Below are 14,169 nucleotides of genomic sequence, written 5' to 3'. Positions count from 1 at the left end.
ATGCACATCTGGGATCGTGCCTAGGCGAAAAGGCGGACGAAATAAGAATAAAATGAAAGCTGTAAATATGCTATAGGGGGTATTCCAAACCAAAACCAAGAGCGTTTGATGATACAAAACGCAAATAAGCAAAATGACCTAGCACAATGATGAAACCCCAATGCCGCCAACCCAAAAAAGCAATACCCTATCCCAATACTCCCAGCATCGTCTAAATATGGTGATGCCGAATGTGATATGTAAGGAAACAAGATTGCCCTTGTTTTATCTTCAGTAGTTTTTCCCCTGTGGTCATCTCGCCAGCTGTACTTTCTTCTCGGGGCTTCCCCAACAACTCCTCCTGTCCATTATGTCTCCTGGGTAGACCGACCCCGTAGTATCATTTGTCTTCGACGTTTCTTGGTTCACATAGGAACGGGGATGAGAGCATCTGCAGGCATCTCGGGCTGAGGGTCGTAGACGAGCCGGCCCCACACGCGCCAGTGCAGGATGCCCAGGTGGGCGAGGCGCGTAGCCATGTCCTCGACGCAGCCGTCTTCACGCGGATCGATCGGCCGGGTGTTCCGCTCCATGAGTGCGGCGGCGGCGGCAGCAGCAGCCGTGGCCGCCGCCGCAGCGGCAGACGTTCCCTCGGGAGCACGAGCCGGTGCCGGGTGAATCCGGCCACCGGCGGCCACGACAAAGAGGCCGACGTTGGGCATGGTCTTGTAGTCCTTGACGCGGCGCGCGAGGGCTGACAGCAGGCGTTCGCGGAACGTAAGCTCGACCTTTTTCTTGGTGTTGGCGTCAGGGTTCATGGCCGCTTTGAGGCGCTGTTCGATTTGGTCCAGCGGAACGTGCTGCACGCGGTCCACGCTCGACAGGGTCCGGAAGATCTCCACAGCCATCAGAGGCCACAGGTCCTCCCAGCGATCCGCGGGGCGGGCCGTGGCAGGCACACTCTGGAGAAGCGCGACCAGGCACGAGTACAGGTTCTGCGACCGCTGGTGGGCCTCGGCAAAGTCCTCCGGCAGCCGGGGCGGGGCGCCAGCGCCATCGTTACCGAGAGGCAGGCCCGAGCTGCGCGGTGAGGAGGTCGTAGAGCCGCAGGCGCTAAAGTCCAGGCTGGACGGCCGAGATGAAGTCGGCGAGCCGGATGCGGCCGATTGTGGCGGGGTGTTGAAATCAAACTCGCCCGAGGTCGACGAAGGATACGTGGCCCAAGCGTTGTTGTTGGGAGACTGCGACTGGGCGTGCGCGTCAAGGTACGAGGGCACGCCGTTGGGTGCCAGGTGGCGAGACGCACGGGTCATGCTGGCCTCGGCGGTCTGCGCTGCTTGCGCCGCCTGCGCCGCCATGGCGGCCCGCGACACGGCAATCTCGTCTGTCTCGGCCATCTCGTACACCTTCATGCAAATCTCCAAGTGGATGGCGTCGAACATGTCAGACCGCAGCTTGACGATGCGGTCTTCGTCGAAGAGGAACGTGTTGGGCACCTGGCTGGCGTCCACCGAAGGAAGCAGGAGGTGCACGAGGCCGCTGAAAAAAACGGCCATGTTGCCAAAGGCTTGTCGGTGGCGGATACTAGGGCTGGCAAAATCGGACTTGGCCTGCTCGTACCAGTTGCGGGCGGCCGAGACAGACATCCGACGGTTCTGGATCTTCTTGTAAAAGAAGCGCTGTTCAAAGTGGACGGTGTCCTCGATGAGCAGAGGCCGCAGACAGCGGATCTGGTGGTTGGCCACGTCAAGTTTCATGGCTTCCAGCACACTCAGCAGGCTGCACATGCCCCTGACGAGCTCGGCGACGTCGTTGTTGCGGTTGCCACGGCTCAGCTCGTTGTACATCTCGTCGACCCAGTCGTCGCGCATTGGGGCGCAGTGCAGCTTGAGGACCGATGACAGCCAGGCAGCCAGCTTCTCCAGATCGACAACGCCACGGGCAAACTGCTGCATGAGCAGCGGGACGTTGAGGCCCTCGTTGAGCAAATCGCGGTCTCGTGCGGGAACGAGAGTCTGAATAATGTCCTTGACGGCGTTGAGCAGCGCCGGCAGAGACCACTCATTGTCTTCCGGGCCGTGGGCCTTGAGGAACTCGTCGCGGTCGGTCACAAACTGGGTCAGCTCGTCGCGCAGGTTGTCCCAGAACTGCTGCGCCTTGTCCTGCTTGCGGCGGCCCTTCTCACCATCCAAGTTTGGGCGGAAGTGCAGTTCGGGGTCGTAGTTGATGTCGTGGCGGAGCTTCGGGTTGTGGATGATCTTGTTGACGTCGAGCTCGCTTAGGGTGGCCTTGGTTACAGGAAGCTCGATTCTGCTGGACCGCTTGCCGTGCGTCGATGACACTTGCTCGTCGTGGTGTGATGAGTGGCGATGCCGGCGACGCTCGTCAGACTGAGGGCTTGGTTGCTTTGGTTGCTGCTGCTGCTGCTGCTGTTGTTCTTGTTGCTGCTGCGCCAGCTTCTCTGCTCTTTCTTGCGTCTCCAGCTGTTGGTGTTGTTGTTGCCGTTGCTGTTGCTGTTGCAGAAGTTGCTGCTGTTGCTGCTGTTGGCGAAGCAGTTGGTGTTCCAGCTTCAGCTGGGCCCGTCGTACCTTGCTTTGGATCATCGACTCCTGGGCGCGCTGTAATGGCGTTGGCTGGCGTGATGTCTTACCATCTTGTTGTACCTTGGCCGCGAGAGCGGTCTGTGCGTGCTGTGTGTGCTGTGTGTGCTGTGTTGGTTGTGTGGGTTGTGCCTGGCTCGCCTCGTAGGCCATGTTTGGTGATGGCGAGTCAGTCACGGGTGGACTCCGCGTACCTGTTGTGGCGCCTGCTTCGGATGAACGTGGATCTTGTTCCGAGGAGATGATGTTGGCGGCAAAGTTGTTGGCAACACTGCGCTTGGGTGTTGGTGACCCGTGGACCTCAGTGGTCTGTTCTGTGGATGTGGTCTCGTCGGTGGGCTGACCGCGGGAGTGGCCGGATGTCAGGGTGCTGTTGACACCACTGCCGGCTCCTTGCTCGCTCATTGTTGCAGTTGTCTGCGTGCGTCCTGGTTGTATTTGTCGCGGGCAACGTATGTGCGGGTTGTGTTGTTCCGTCGATGTGCTGTTTCCAAAGAAAAACAGTCGTTCCTGTTTGCTTCCAGGCTTCTTGGCTCCTTCCTTTTTAGGCCAGTAAGTGAGAAGATGGCGAGGCGTGCTTCACTTTGCAGGTGTAGGAAAGCGGCGAGAGGCTGTCGGCAAAACGTCGTAGGGAAAGAGGAACGAGGTACGTATGATGCGAGGATGAAGGAGTGATGCGACAAGTATATGAAAATAGGGAAATTTTTTATAAAAAAAAAGCGGAAGGAAGTCAGGCAAGGGCTGAAGACGGGAAATGAGATGAAGTCGACCCAAGCTGAAAGCTGGGGGAAGCTTGTTGAAATAAGAGGGATAGCTGAGTTTAGAAGGGTGGAGCTGCGAGTTCAGTCAGCAAATGTCTCTGCGGAGTAGGCGTCTTTGTCTGGCAAAGGGTCTCAGAGCGGCAGGGATCAGAGCCAAAAAAACGAGGCGAGACGAGGGTGAGTAAAGGAGAACGGGGGCGGAACAGGTTGGACAGAGCAGGACACGCTGGACAACGTCGGGAAACGGGTGAAGAAAAGAAGGAGAAAAGAGCAAATCCAGACGAAACAAAAGCTGGCGGTCGGGCCCAATGGCTGAGGACTGAGGCGAAAAGCAGGCGATTGGGGTTGGGGGTGCGGTGTTCGTAGAGGTTTGAAGGGATTGCAAAATAAGCATGCAGCATAACAATACAAAGACTAAGAAAGCTTTGGCGGGCGGGCCTCTTGAAGGGAATGTTGGGGGGAGGGAGGTGGAAAAAGAACGAGGGAAGAAGAAGGGAGGCCAGATTAAAAACACAATGACAGGACGACGAGGGGGAGAAACGAGAACACAGCAAGGGGAAGTTGTCTGGGTGCATGAGGCGGTGGCAGGCGAACAAAGTGCGTCGTAGGGGGCCACACATGCGCAGGAGGAAGGAGGGATGCAGTGAATGGGAGACAAGGAAAGAGCGGCCGTTTGCTGTGGGTTGCTCCTTCCCCTACACAAGAAAACAAGAAAGCGTCATCAAAACGGTTCCGGATGGCAAACGGGCGGGTGCATGAGGGACGTGCTGTGCTGTCTATGGCTTCCCGATCTGCGGATGTGACGAAAGACTGTTTGCTCTGTCGCGACCAACAAAAGCACCCGCCCAGTCCTGTTGCCGTGTTGTCCTGCTGTGCTGCTGCAGCGGTGCGCGGAACACAAGAGAGAATGGCCGAGTGGTTGGAGAGAAGGGAAGGAAGGAGCGCAGGGGAAACACAGACACACAAACACACAGACACACGAAAAGAAAGCAAGAGCAGCGAACGAAGAGGGAAAGAACTATGAGAAAGCGACAATGCGGTGATGAGTGGAAGGGGCGGTCTGAGATGTGTACGAGTAACCGAACCTTGGCTCCTGCCTCTGAGAGCCCTGCGTGTCGAATGGACGTTGCGCTCACTGTAAGGGAAAAGGGAAGCGAGTCAGCAGCAGAGGCTGCTGGTGGAGCCGATCTTACCTGGAGGAGATTGTTGCGATTGTTGAGATTGTTGACTTGGATCCTGTTTCTGTTTTCAGATGAGACACCCGGCGGCTACAAATGCGGCGGACTGGAGAGTGGGTGTCAAGGTGCCCTGGAATGCTGTCTATGCGGACTTGGGCAAGGAAAGGGAAATAGGTGAATAGGTGAGACGCCGGGACTTGGTGAGCTGCTGGATCGCTATTTGCGAGGTGAGAGGGGCCGTCGATCGTTTTTGTTGCAACAAAGAGCGCCGGGACCGTGGGAAATGCGTCCAGAGAGTGTGCGTGTGACGGAAAGAGAGAACAAAAAAGAAAAAAAAGACAGAAACGATAACAAGGCCAAAGTAAGAGCGGATCAAGTGCGTATGCGAGGTTCGAGAATCGATAATCAAGGCGACGAGTAAGAGGTGATGCCGATCGGACAGTCGCAAAGGGCGATTTAAGTCAAAGGAATCCGGAAGTGACTGACTGATGCGGTGTTAGACGTGAGGCGCGAGTTGAAGAAAGACGGAATCGAGGTTTGAAAAGAGGAAAAGAGAAAGTGGAAAGAGAAAGGACGAAGAAAGAGAAGGGGAAAAAGAAGAAACAGGAGGAAGAGAGTCGAGGAAGAGGGTCGAGGAAGAAAGTCTACCACATGAGACGAACCGGCAGACAGGGGAGCCAGGAAGATGGTTAAAAAAAAAGTGAACAGAAAGACGAGAAAAGGGCCTAAAAAGAAACCGACCAAAAATGCGTGTACGGAGTAATTACGTCGTACTCCAAAATTGGCACAGGGGAACAGGCACAGGACAAGAGAGCGAGCTCGAGCCTATTTGCACAGACAAGAAGGAGTGGAAGTTGCCAGGGGGTGGTGATTAAACAGGGAGCGGGTAGGCCGATTGTTCCAGAACGCAAGGAAGAACGGAAAGGCGTAAGACAAGAGGCTACTGAGATGGAGCGGTCCCACGATATGGGGACTGCTAGCTTTTGTGTCTTTTGGGAAGAAAACGTACTTTGCCTCACTTGCTTCGTTTCTGTTTCTGCCGCGGCCGGGGAGCTAAGAAGACAGAGCGGTGGAGGTAAAGGGCGGCCGTTAATTAGAGGCGAGCGCAGTGGAAACGACGGTACGAAGCGGAAAGGGGGGTGGATTGGATCTAGACGACGTGGGTTCGTATTTGGCGAGGGACCGGCGATGGACGGACAGTTGTCGTATCTGCAGACGTAGTGGACGACGCCGCGGAATCTGTGGTTCTGTGATCGGAATTGAGGCTGTAGATCCAATGGCGGAGGGAGCAGAGGGGATAGGGAGAGAAATAGAAGCTGCAGAAGGAGATGAGAAAGGGAGGATGTGTGCATCGCCGGGGTGTTATTTAAATTGACCCGGGCTGGTATAAGCTACGAAATCGGAGCAGGCAGGGAAACGGAGGGGGCGATTCGGCAACCGGGGACGCCTTGTGCTGTGTTGGTTTGCTGTTCGTATCTGGCTATCATCAGTCGGCTGTTGTCCCGACATGTGGTCGCCAATAAACGAGGCAAAAACGACGACGAAACGATGCAGGACAATACAAAGTACACACTACGAACGAACCACACGGACGGCTCGAGCGAGAAACAAGAAAGGAAGAAAGGAACCACCGAGGGGGGCAAACAAGACGGAGCGCAAAGGCAATCTGCGAGGCAAGGCTTTTGACCATCGACGGGGCCAGGACAAGCACGACGTACGAAAGGCACTTGGGCGGTTGGCGAAACGACGGTCAGACTAGCTAGCAGCAAGAGAGAACACCAGCCAAAAAAAAAAAAAAAAAAAAAAAAAAAAAAAAAAAAAAAAGAATACGACACCAACGACGTTCAGGTACGGAAAGAGGCTGTCGCTGTTTGCTTTTTAGTGTTGAGGGGGAAGTCGCTACCTACCCACACCACAACACCATCAATTGTTCATTCCATATTCCATGACTGCTGAAAATTGAAAGCGCCAAAACGACACCCCCCCTTTTTTGCATTTTCCTTTTCCCTTTGCAAAACCCGCACCCAAACCCATCCATCCCGCCAAGCCCACTCACACTTAACCACCCATTTACCTGCCTCGTTAGCGGCACACCCCCTTGCACCTTGCAGCCGCAATCACACTCCCCGTATTGCATTTTGCGCATTTCCACTGGTCTCGTCACAAGAGAGCCCCTTCCCTGCGTCATCCGTACTTTGCAAATCCGTTCACGCATGGTCCACAGGCGCTGTGCACGCTATTGGGTTCTGTACCACTTGGAGGGCATCCAGGCCCAGCAATTGGCAGCAGTCGTGTTGCATGGCGGCGGTGAACAAAATGGGCGACAAAACAACGACCGCGACAAAAGGACACCGAGAGACACCTTTCCCACTGCACACCCTCCCCCTGGCACTTTTTTATTTTTTGCATGCACCGGCAGGCTGGAACCCTACAGTCTGGGTCGTTTAAAAGGGAAGAGGACAGATGCGCTAGACCCAATGCGGCAACATCTACGACTCGCTCTTTTAAGTACCGCAGTACGAAATACAGGTACATGGGCGAAGTACTGGTGCCAATGCAATGTCGTTTTGCGATGCGGAGCAACACAACGGCAACTTGTGTGTATGTATCAGTGCGCTGTGTACATTTGTACGTATTTTATTAGTGTCAGGACGTGGCTGGTATTTGGGGGTCGAGATATTTATGGCACACAAATTATTGACATAGATGACAAAGGAAATGTGTCGTGCAAAAATATATCAGAACGGGTACAACTGCGTTTCCACACGGCTGACAGGCACACGACAGAGATGTGCAGAGTGAGGTATAAAGAGCCGGCGCCCATGTTATCGCGAGACAGTGTGCTGGCTATGTGATGTGACAGAGACGACAATGCGCAGCAGCGGACGGCAGCGCAGCCCATTGACGACAAGTTAATAGCAGTATTTGCCGGGTGTGAGCAATTGCCTGCTTTACAAAAAGGTTACAAACGGCCGTCAGGATAAGGATACAAACTGCTGGACCAAGACCACGGAGACAATTCGTGACAACGACTGTTGTGTTGACGTGTTGTGTGGTCGCTGCTGTGCGTTTTATTTTGTATTTTTCTTTGATATTAAAAGAATTCGCGGGTCGTCCGTTGTCAACAAGACAAATGGCAGAAGATACGGCCCAGGACAAAAGGGATTACGACATACTGCAGGTCACATGGCACTTTTGCGATGTGCGCAGGTATTTCTTTATTTATGAGAGACCGTCATGTCTGGCTGTGGCTTTGCGGGACTTTTTTGGGGGCAGAAGGATTGTGCCTGTGTACGAAGTAAGTGTCTGTGTAAGTGCCCGTATTGCACTGTAGCGCACGCAGATCTGGGCGGCCTCGAGCTGAATGTAATTACACAGTATCTTAGCCACCAGCGCACCACTGACGCGCGCATTCCGGCGACCGAGGCGGTGACGTTTTCAGAATTTAGGCCCATGCGGTTCCAAGGTCTCGGAGGATACAGCGGTTTTGGCGACTTTGGTAGCGTATCGTACCGGACAAATAACCCACAGTGGTTTGGCGGCGGCGGCCCCGGGGGGCTTTTCTCACCCACCATAGCACGTCGCAACCACCACAACGCAACTTGACCGCGCCAAATAGGGCAATGCATGGCCGGCTTGGCCCAGAATTGGGAACAAAGACATCACCACCGAAAAGTGGCGCCAACCATCAACACCACAGAAGCCCTGGCCACAATTCTTTCACCTAGCCGGAATAGGGCAGACCGTCTTCGGCGTCCCTTGTGCAGTTCTGATGTGAAAGCTATCTCTATGTGGGCTATCGCTTGAGCCACACACGCCTCAGGTCGTGACAAATGGCATCACGGCTTCTATTTCGATCGGCTCCTCTGGGTGGGTGGGGTGTTAATGTTGGTGTTGCTGGATTGCCTTCGTTGGCTCTTGGGCCCTTGTTTCCTCGCGGCCGCTTCCCCGTTTTTCCAGTTCTGCCCTCGCTTTGTCCTATTGTGCCATTGCCCCTGGGAGTGGAAAGTATGGAGAAACGGCGCACTACTGCAAGGCCACATTCCTCTTTGCCTTCTTCAAGAGCCATTCATTCGCTCGTCTTGTCCGGATGGAGCATCTTGTAGAAACTAGGGAGGAAACGAAGTGCAGAGGCAAGAACACTTCAGTGGTCCCCGTTTCTTCTGGCTGCCTCTCTCTGGTCCGGCGTGCACTTTCTACGCTCTTCGCCCCCTTCAATTGGTCTCCTTTTCCTCTGCCGTACTGCAAGCCAGCCTACCCTAATTTGCTTCTGCTCTTTGGATCTCCTGTTGGCCCTTCTTTCTTCTTCAGCCACCAAACAAACTACGTCACCGCCAGCTCCCTCCTTTTCTTTTTTTGTCTCCTATCTTGATCCAGCTACAACTGTGTCGCTCTCCGTATATCCTTTTTGTTGGGACAAAGTTTCTTTCCAATTTTCATCGCCATTGCCGCTCGCCTCAACTAAAGAAACTCAAAGTCTTGTGACTTGTGTCCTTCTCCTTCGCCGCCGCCTAATATCCTCGTAATCGACAGTCTAATTGTAAGAACAAAAGCGTGCCAAGAACGCAGCGTCCGCCTCGTTCAGGCCAAGCCAACACACTCTCTACTACGAAGTAGACCGTATCTTACGACTCTCTGTTCATGTAAGGCTTACGGCGAATGTGTAGATCCGTGCACTTGGGGTTCCTGGTCTGTGACATCGCCATCAAATCGACGTTGTACTGCTATCTTTGCCTGCGAAATTGGCTCGAGAGCACGCCGGACCTTTTAGTGATGATAACCGAATAATAAAAATGGCAGTATGACGAGGCCACCCGGCTCCACAGAAAAGCTCGCCTCTCGGTAGTCCACAAAAAACCACATGGCAAAGAAAAACACACACGCTGGCCAGTTCCCGTTTGACCAGTTCCGCTTATCAAAAATTGTTTTTTGCCAAACGGTTTGTCTTTCTGGTCCATGCTGGTCCTTGCTGGTCCTTGTGATCCTTTTCGTCGGTTTTGGTGCCAAATTTGACCCCCCAATTTGGCCGGTCCCTGATTCTGCATTTGAGATGAAAAATGGTACGTTGTGCCTGCCCCCCCCCCCCCCCCCCCCCACGGGCGTTGTATGGCATACCTCTGATGTCGTAGTGCTATTGACAAAAAGATGGATATTTTATTTTATTTGATCTCCCACCCTCGGTACCCTTGTCTGTGCGGAACAGGACCCTTGCAAGAAGAACACAACGAAGAATTATGAAAGAGAGAAGTGGGCGAGGCGCAAAGAGGGTCCCACTCTCAGACGACCCCAGTAACACAAATCAAAATGCAACATTGAAATTTGAGATCCTGATGGCTTTGTTTCCCTTCGAAGGCAAACGTCGGCCGTCCTGTTGTTGTACGACGCAGGTACGAAACGAGGCACAAGGTACGAATTACACGAGGCACACACTGGCCGAGGGGCGACACGCCGATCGAGGTACGAGTTCTGGTCTTGGTCAGGCACATGCTCCTCCGCACAAAACAGTCTTGAAGATGATCCATCAGGGTTGTGGTGCTGTGAAGTACTCGCGGAGGCAACTGGTAGGGAGTCCGTCGTTTCGTACTGCGGGCACATCGTCGTAATCCTCTCGAGACTTTTGTAATATACGATACGCTGAGCCTTGCCCTTCCTTTTCTGAACAAAGAAAGAAACAGCAAGAACAACCCACTGGCAGTGGAACCCGGGTCCACTAAACAGTCACCTACACACAAAATAAAGTGGATCCGGCTTCCCGGTACGTGGTGCTAATCTGTCCCAAGATTGCGCGCTAACGCCGTATTTCAAGATCGAACAGAAAGGGGAAATTGGGGCAAAAAAACAGTTTTAGAAGTCCTTGCGGAGCAACACTGGCAGTACGATGTAATGTCTTGAACACAGCGCGGTTGGTAAAAGCGAGTCTAGATTGAACACGGAAGCCTCCGTTCACGTGTTCAGATGAAAGTACGGCGTGCTCGTAACCTTTCTACGGAGTATGGGAGAGAAAGTGCGAAGGAGGAGGGGGCTCAAGGGAAGGAAAGGGTGTACGGAGTAAGCTCGGACGGAGGAAAGCACGAACAGTGCTGTTTCCTTATTCGGAGGACAGTGAGATACACGTAAACGGCAAACGGCAAAACCGCGCACGGAAGGTGCGAGACGGTCCCTGTAAATTGATGCTTCCATTTTGCTTCTTTCGAGGCACACACCTCTAAAGTGAAATTGATTCTGTTTTTTTCTTCGTCCTTTTCATTTTACATTGTTACCTGTTTTCTTAGGGGACACGCATGCAAACGGCCCACGGTCCATAACCCATGAACCTTGAAAATGATCCGTTTGGTGCCCGCAAGGTGGTGGGTTTGCTTTGCTGCATCCATTTTTATGCACCAGGCAATCTACGAGTCTGTCCTCAAGAGTTCTGACGCCTTGTGCTTGCGAAGCATATTTATTGGTGGTCGTTGCACTGTATCCCCAAGCCCCGTCGAGACTGACAGGAGCAATGCCTGGCGGACGTCATTCACAATGAGCAACGGCTGGGTTGGGTTGGGTTATTGGCCGCCATGCAGAACGAGGCGAGCCATTGTGGGATAGTGGAGAGACAGCAAAAACGGCAAAAACGGCCTGGGTCAGTGGAATGAGTGGGCTCTTCCTGGAGGATCCAATCTCATCACAATCTCCAAGAGATTCTCAGCTCGTTGCAACATTTGTTCGGGGGCTGCACCGACAAACCTACCCAGTAATCGTGTGCCGGGTAGTGGAAGTACCAATCGGTAGGCAATTACGACGTCTTTCCCTTTATGAATCAGCCAAAGCGGGCACCAAACGGCGCTTGAACAAACTGTCTGTTCAGAGGGTACTTTTTTGGCATCGGTTTGCCAGTCTGACATCATCTAGATCTTATCCCTTGATCCTATTCCTGAACCTCTGTTTTGTCTTCCGCAAGCCATATTTGTTCTGAAGATGTGTGAGTGGCGATTGCTTGGGCATGGGGGTCAGAAGAAAAGGGGACAAGTGATGAGGCCAGGAAGCAAACACACGGCCAGGGCCAGACCACAGGCCAATGCGCATACGGTGTACAGAATACATAGTACTACGGATGTTGCGTTGCTACCAAAGCTACCATACAATGTGTAATAGTATGTTGTACAGTATTGCAGCTCTCTGCCGGCAGAGCCATTTTGCCGGTATGGTGATGGGCGGCCCGAGACCTTGGGAGGGAAAGGGGGCGCCGCTCACCTGAGAATGGAGCTGAGGCGGCAGTGTGGCAATGAGCTGAGCAGCTGAGCAGCTGAAGAGTGACGGAGGAAGAATGACAAAAAGGCAATTACGGAAGAGGAAATGGCAGAGCAGCCAAGACGACAATTGTCCGACCACCAGTGGTAACTGAGACATTCGGCCGGGGCTAGCTGAAGGCGGGGAGACGAGGAAAGGGACAGCGCCAGAAACGAGAAGAAACTACGAATTACTGAGTAAAGCAAAATAAAGCGAACACGTCGTTTTGAGACCATGGTCTCTGTAAGGGAGCTGCGATAGAAGCAAGGAAGGACGACTCAATTAAAAGAGACTGGCCACTGTAGTGCGACCGGAACAGACATTGGAGGGGCTTTGTTGAAGGGATAGGTAATTACGACGTAATAGCGATCAAAGTCGAGGAGAGCGATTAGTGAGTGCATTTGGGGGGATCGGTTCAGGAGGGCCTGCGGCGCACGGCTTCACGGTGCATCCGATCCCAGATGTTCGTACCGGAATTGCAACAGTATCTTACAAACCAACGGGGACCATCCTCGGTTTTCGACCAAAGAATCCCCATTGGATCTGTTACGAGGGAGCTGACTCGAAGGCATTAACAACAACCTTCGGGGATGCCTGGAGTCATGTCGATGACCGTGCCAATTGTGAAATTATGAGTCGTTGTGCAGAGTACGGAGCCCGACATACAATAATCCTAGAGCCACATGGCCACCCTACATCCCTCGCTTGTTGGTTTGTCATCGATGCAGATCGGGATATCTTTATTAGTTATATTTTATTTCAATAACGCAATTGACCCACACTCGTCCGGAGCCGATGTGTGCGCCGGCGACGGGAAGCCAACGGGCAGATGGCCGGCGAGATATGCGATTGATTGAAATAAGAGTTAGGGTGTGAATAGCATCAAAAGGGCATGTCCCAACTTGCTAGGCTAGGCTCCGTTGGTTCAAACCGCAAAAGTCCCGAATAGGAAATCAAATCGTCAGGGTGTAAGAGCAATGGTTTGCTCATAGATCGTCGTAGTTTGTTCGTATTTCATCCTGTGAGCGACTCCGTACATTTTGAATGGTTCCCGTCCGGTACTTTCTAGTGTTTGACCTTCTCACATTTCGCCTGTCCGCTTTTAGAGCCAACAGACACCGAGCGGACCGGAGCAAGAGGGGGGGAACGTCATGCCCGAACAGGAATTGGAGGCGGCGCTATGGGCGGAAAATGGTACGATTTCAAAGCGGACAATAATACATGGGACGGGGAAACGAATTCTTGGTTCGAGGCGCCTTGGATTGGTTGTTGAAGTCGTATAATTCACCAAGAACATTCCGCGGAGAATCCCGTCGCCCGCGAGGTGGAAACGAGGCGTCGTAAAATGGGACACGTAGAGGAGCATAGGCGGCCGCCCATCGAGATGCAGGGAGAAGGACAGAAGAAAATACAAGTCGAAGAATTTTAAGAAAAGGAAAGCACAAAAGAATAAAAAAGGTCGCGAAGCACGAAAGGACGTAAAACACGGGGCCGACCAACGTGTGGACGGCAACCAAATCGACATGGAATATCTGCGGGCAGGACCCTGCAGTCAATGATACGGACAAAACTTTCGAAATGCTTGTCTACACACAAGACATACAGCCCGTCCACTTGCACCAAATGACGAGGCAAGGGGAAATGGCGCTACGGAGTACATTCAACGTGATCGAGATATGGTGTTTTGCAACAACCGTACTAACACCAACTTTTGTAAATGCCCCGACTTCCGCCCCGACGTGCAGGCCAAATAGCGAGGAGAATAAAACGGCCGTTTTGCCGTCCGTGCCGTGCGTACTATCCGCGCCATCGGGCACTCTGGGTGCGGTGTAATTCGACGTTCGACATTACCATTGGGAGGCCGACTTTGCCGAGAATGGCTCTGATAATGGTGTTTATGCGGGACCACAGCTATTTTTGACATTTTGCCTTTGGACGATTCAGATTCAGAGGCTTCATATGTGATACGGCGCAGTGTACGGCGCCTTGTAAGCTATCAGCAGTTAAGGGCATATCGGGGGGAATTGTTGTTTTATTTCTCTCTTTGATAAATGAATTGTATATGTTCACATATAAAGCCGTTTGCGCACTTGTAAATACAGATACAGGTGAGGCGCAAATGAGAAGAGGGATAGCGAAATAAACATAAATGAACACGATAAAAAGAGCAATAAAACGTTGCAATGTACAACATACAGGGAATCACAGTCACAAATAGTATCTTAGCCTCCCGTTTGCAACACTGGACGGACGGGATTAGCTACGTGCGCAAACGAGGACGCCAATTTCGATGTGCCGTCTTCTCTTCCCCGTATGCGCGCGTACGAACGCACGCCATGCGAGGAGAGCGTGAGATACTTCACCGTTTTGTTCACATTTTTCATT

General features: G+C 52.9%; 2 protein-coding genes across 2 annotated transcripts; one reads left to right on the top strand and one right to left on the bottom strand.

The window, feature by feature from the left end:
- Nucleotides 1-404: 404 nt before the first annotated feature.
- Nucleotides 405-2,984, bottom strand: SPBR_01355 (cyclic-AMP-mediated signaling protein; the record flags this gene model as incomplete). The annotated part of the gene is made up of 1 exon (XM_040759666.1): nt 405-2,984. The coding sequence occupies one exon, from the start codon at nt 2,982-2,984 to the stop codon at nt 405-407; it is 2,580 nt and encodes an 859-aa protein (XP_040619435.1).
- Nucleotides 2,985-7,755: 4,771 nt separating this feature from the next.
- SPBR_02126 (uncharacterized protein) lies at nt 7,756-8,124 on the top strand (the record flags this gene model as incomplete). Its single annotated transcript, XM_040760433.1, has 2 exons — nt 7,756-7,816; nt 7,862-8,124. 2 exons carry the CDS (start codon nt 7,756-7,758, stop codon nt 8,122-8,124), a joined length of 324 nt encoding a protein of 107 aa, XP_040619434.1.
- Nucleotides 8,125-14,169: the final 6,045 nt, after the last annotated feature.

This window comes from Sporothrix brasiliensis (genome assembly GCF_000820605.1).
Source record: "Sporothrix brasiliensis 5110 chromosome Unknown Cont18, whole genome shotgun sequence".
NCBI classification, from domain to species: Eukaryota; Fungi; Ascomycota; class Sordariomycetes; order Ophiostomatales; family Ophiostomataceae; genus Sporothrix; species Sporothrix brasiliensis.
Note: the sequence above shows the minus strand (reverse complement) of the source record. Positions and strands in the feature narration are given on the sequence as shown.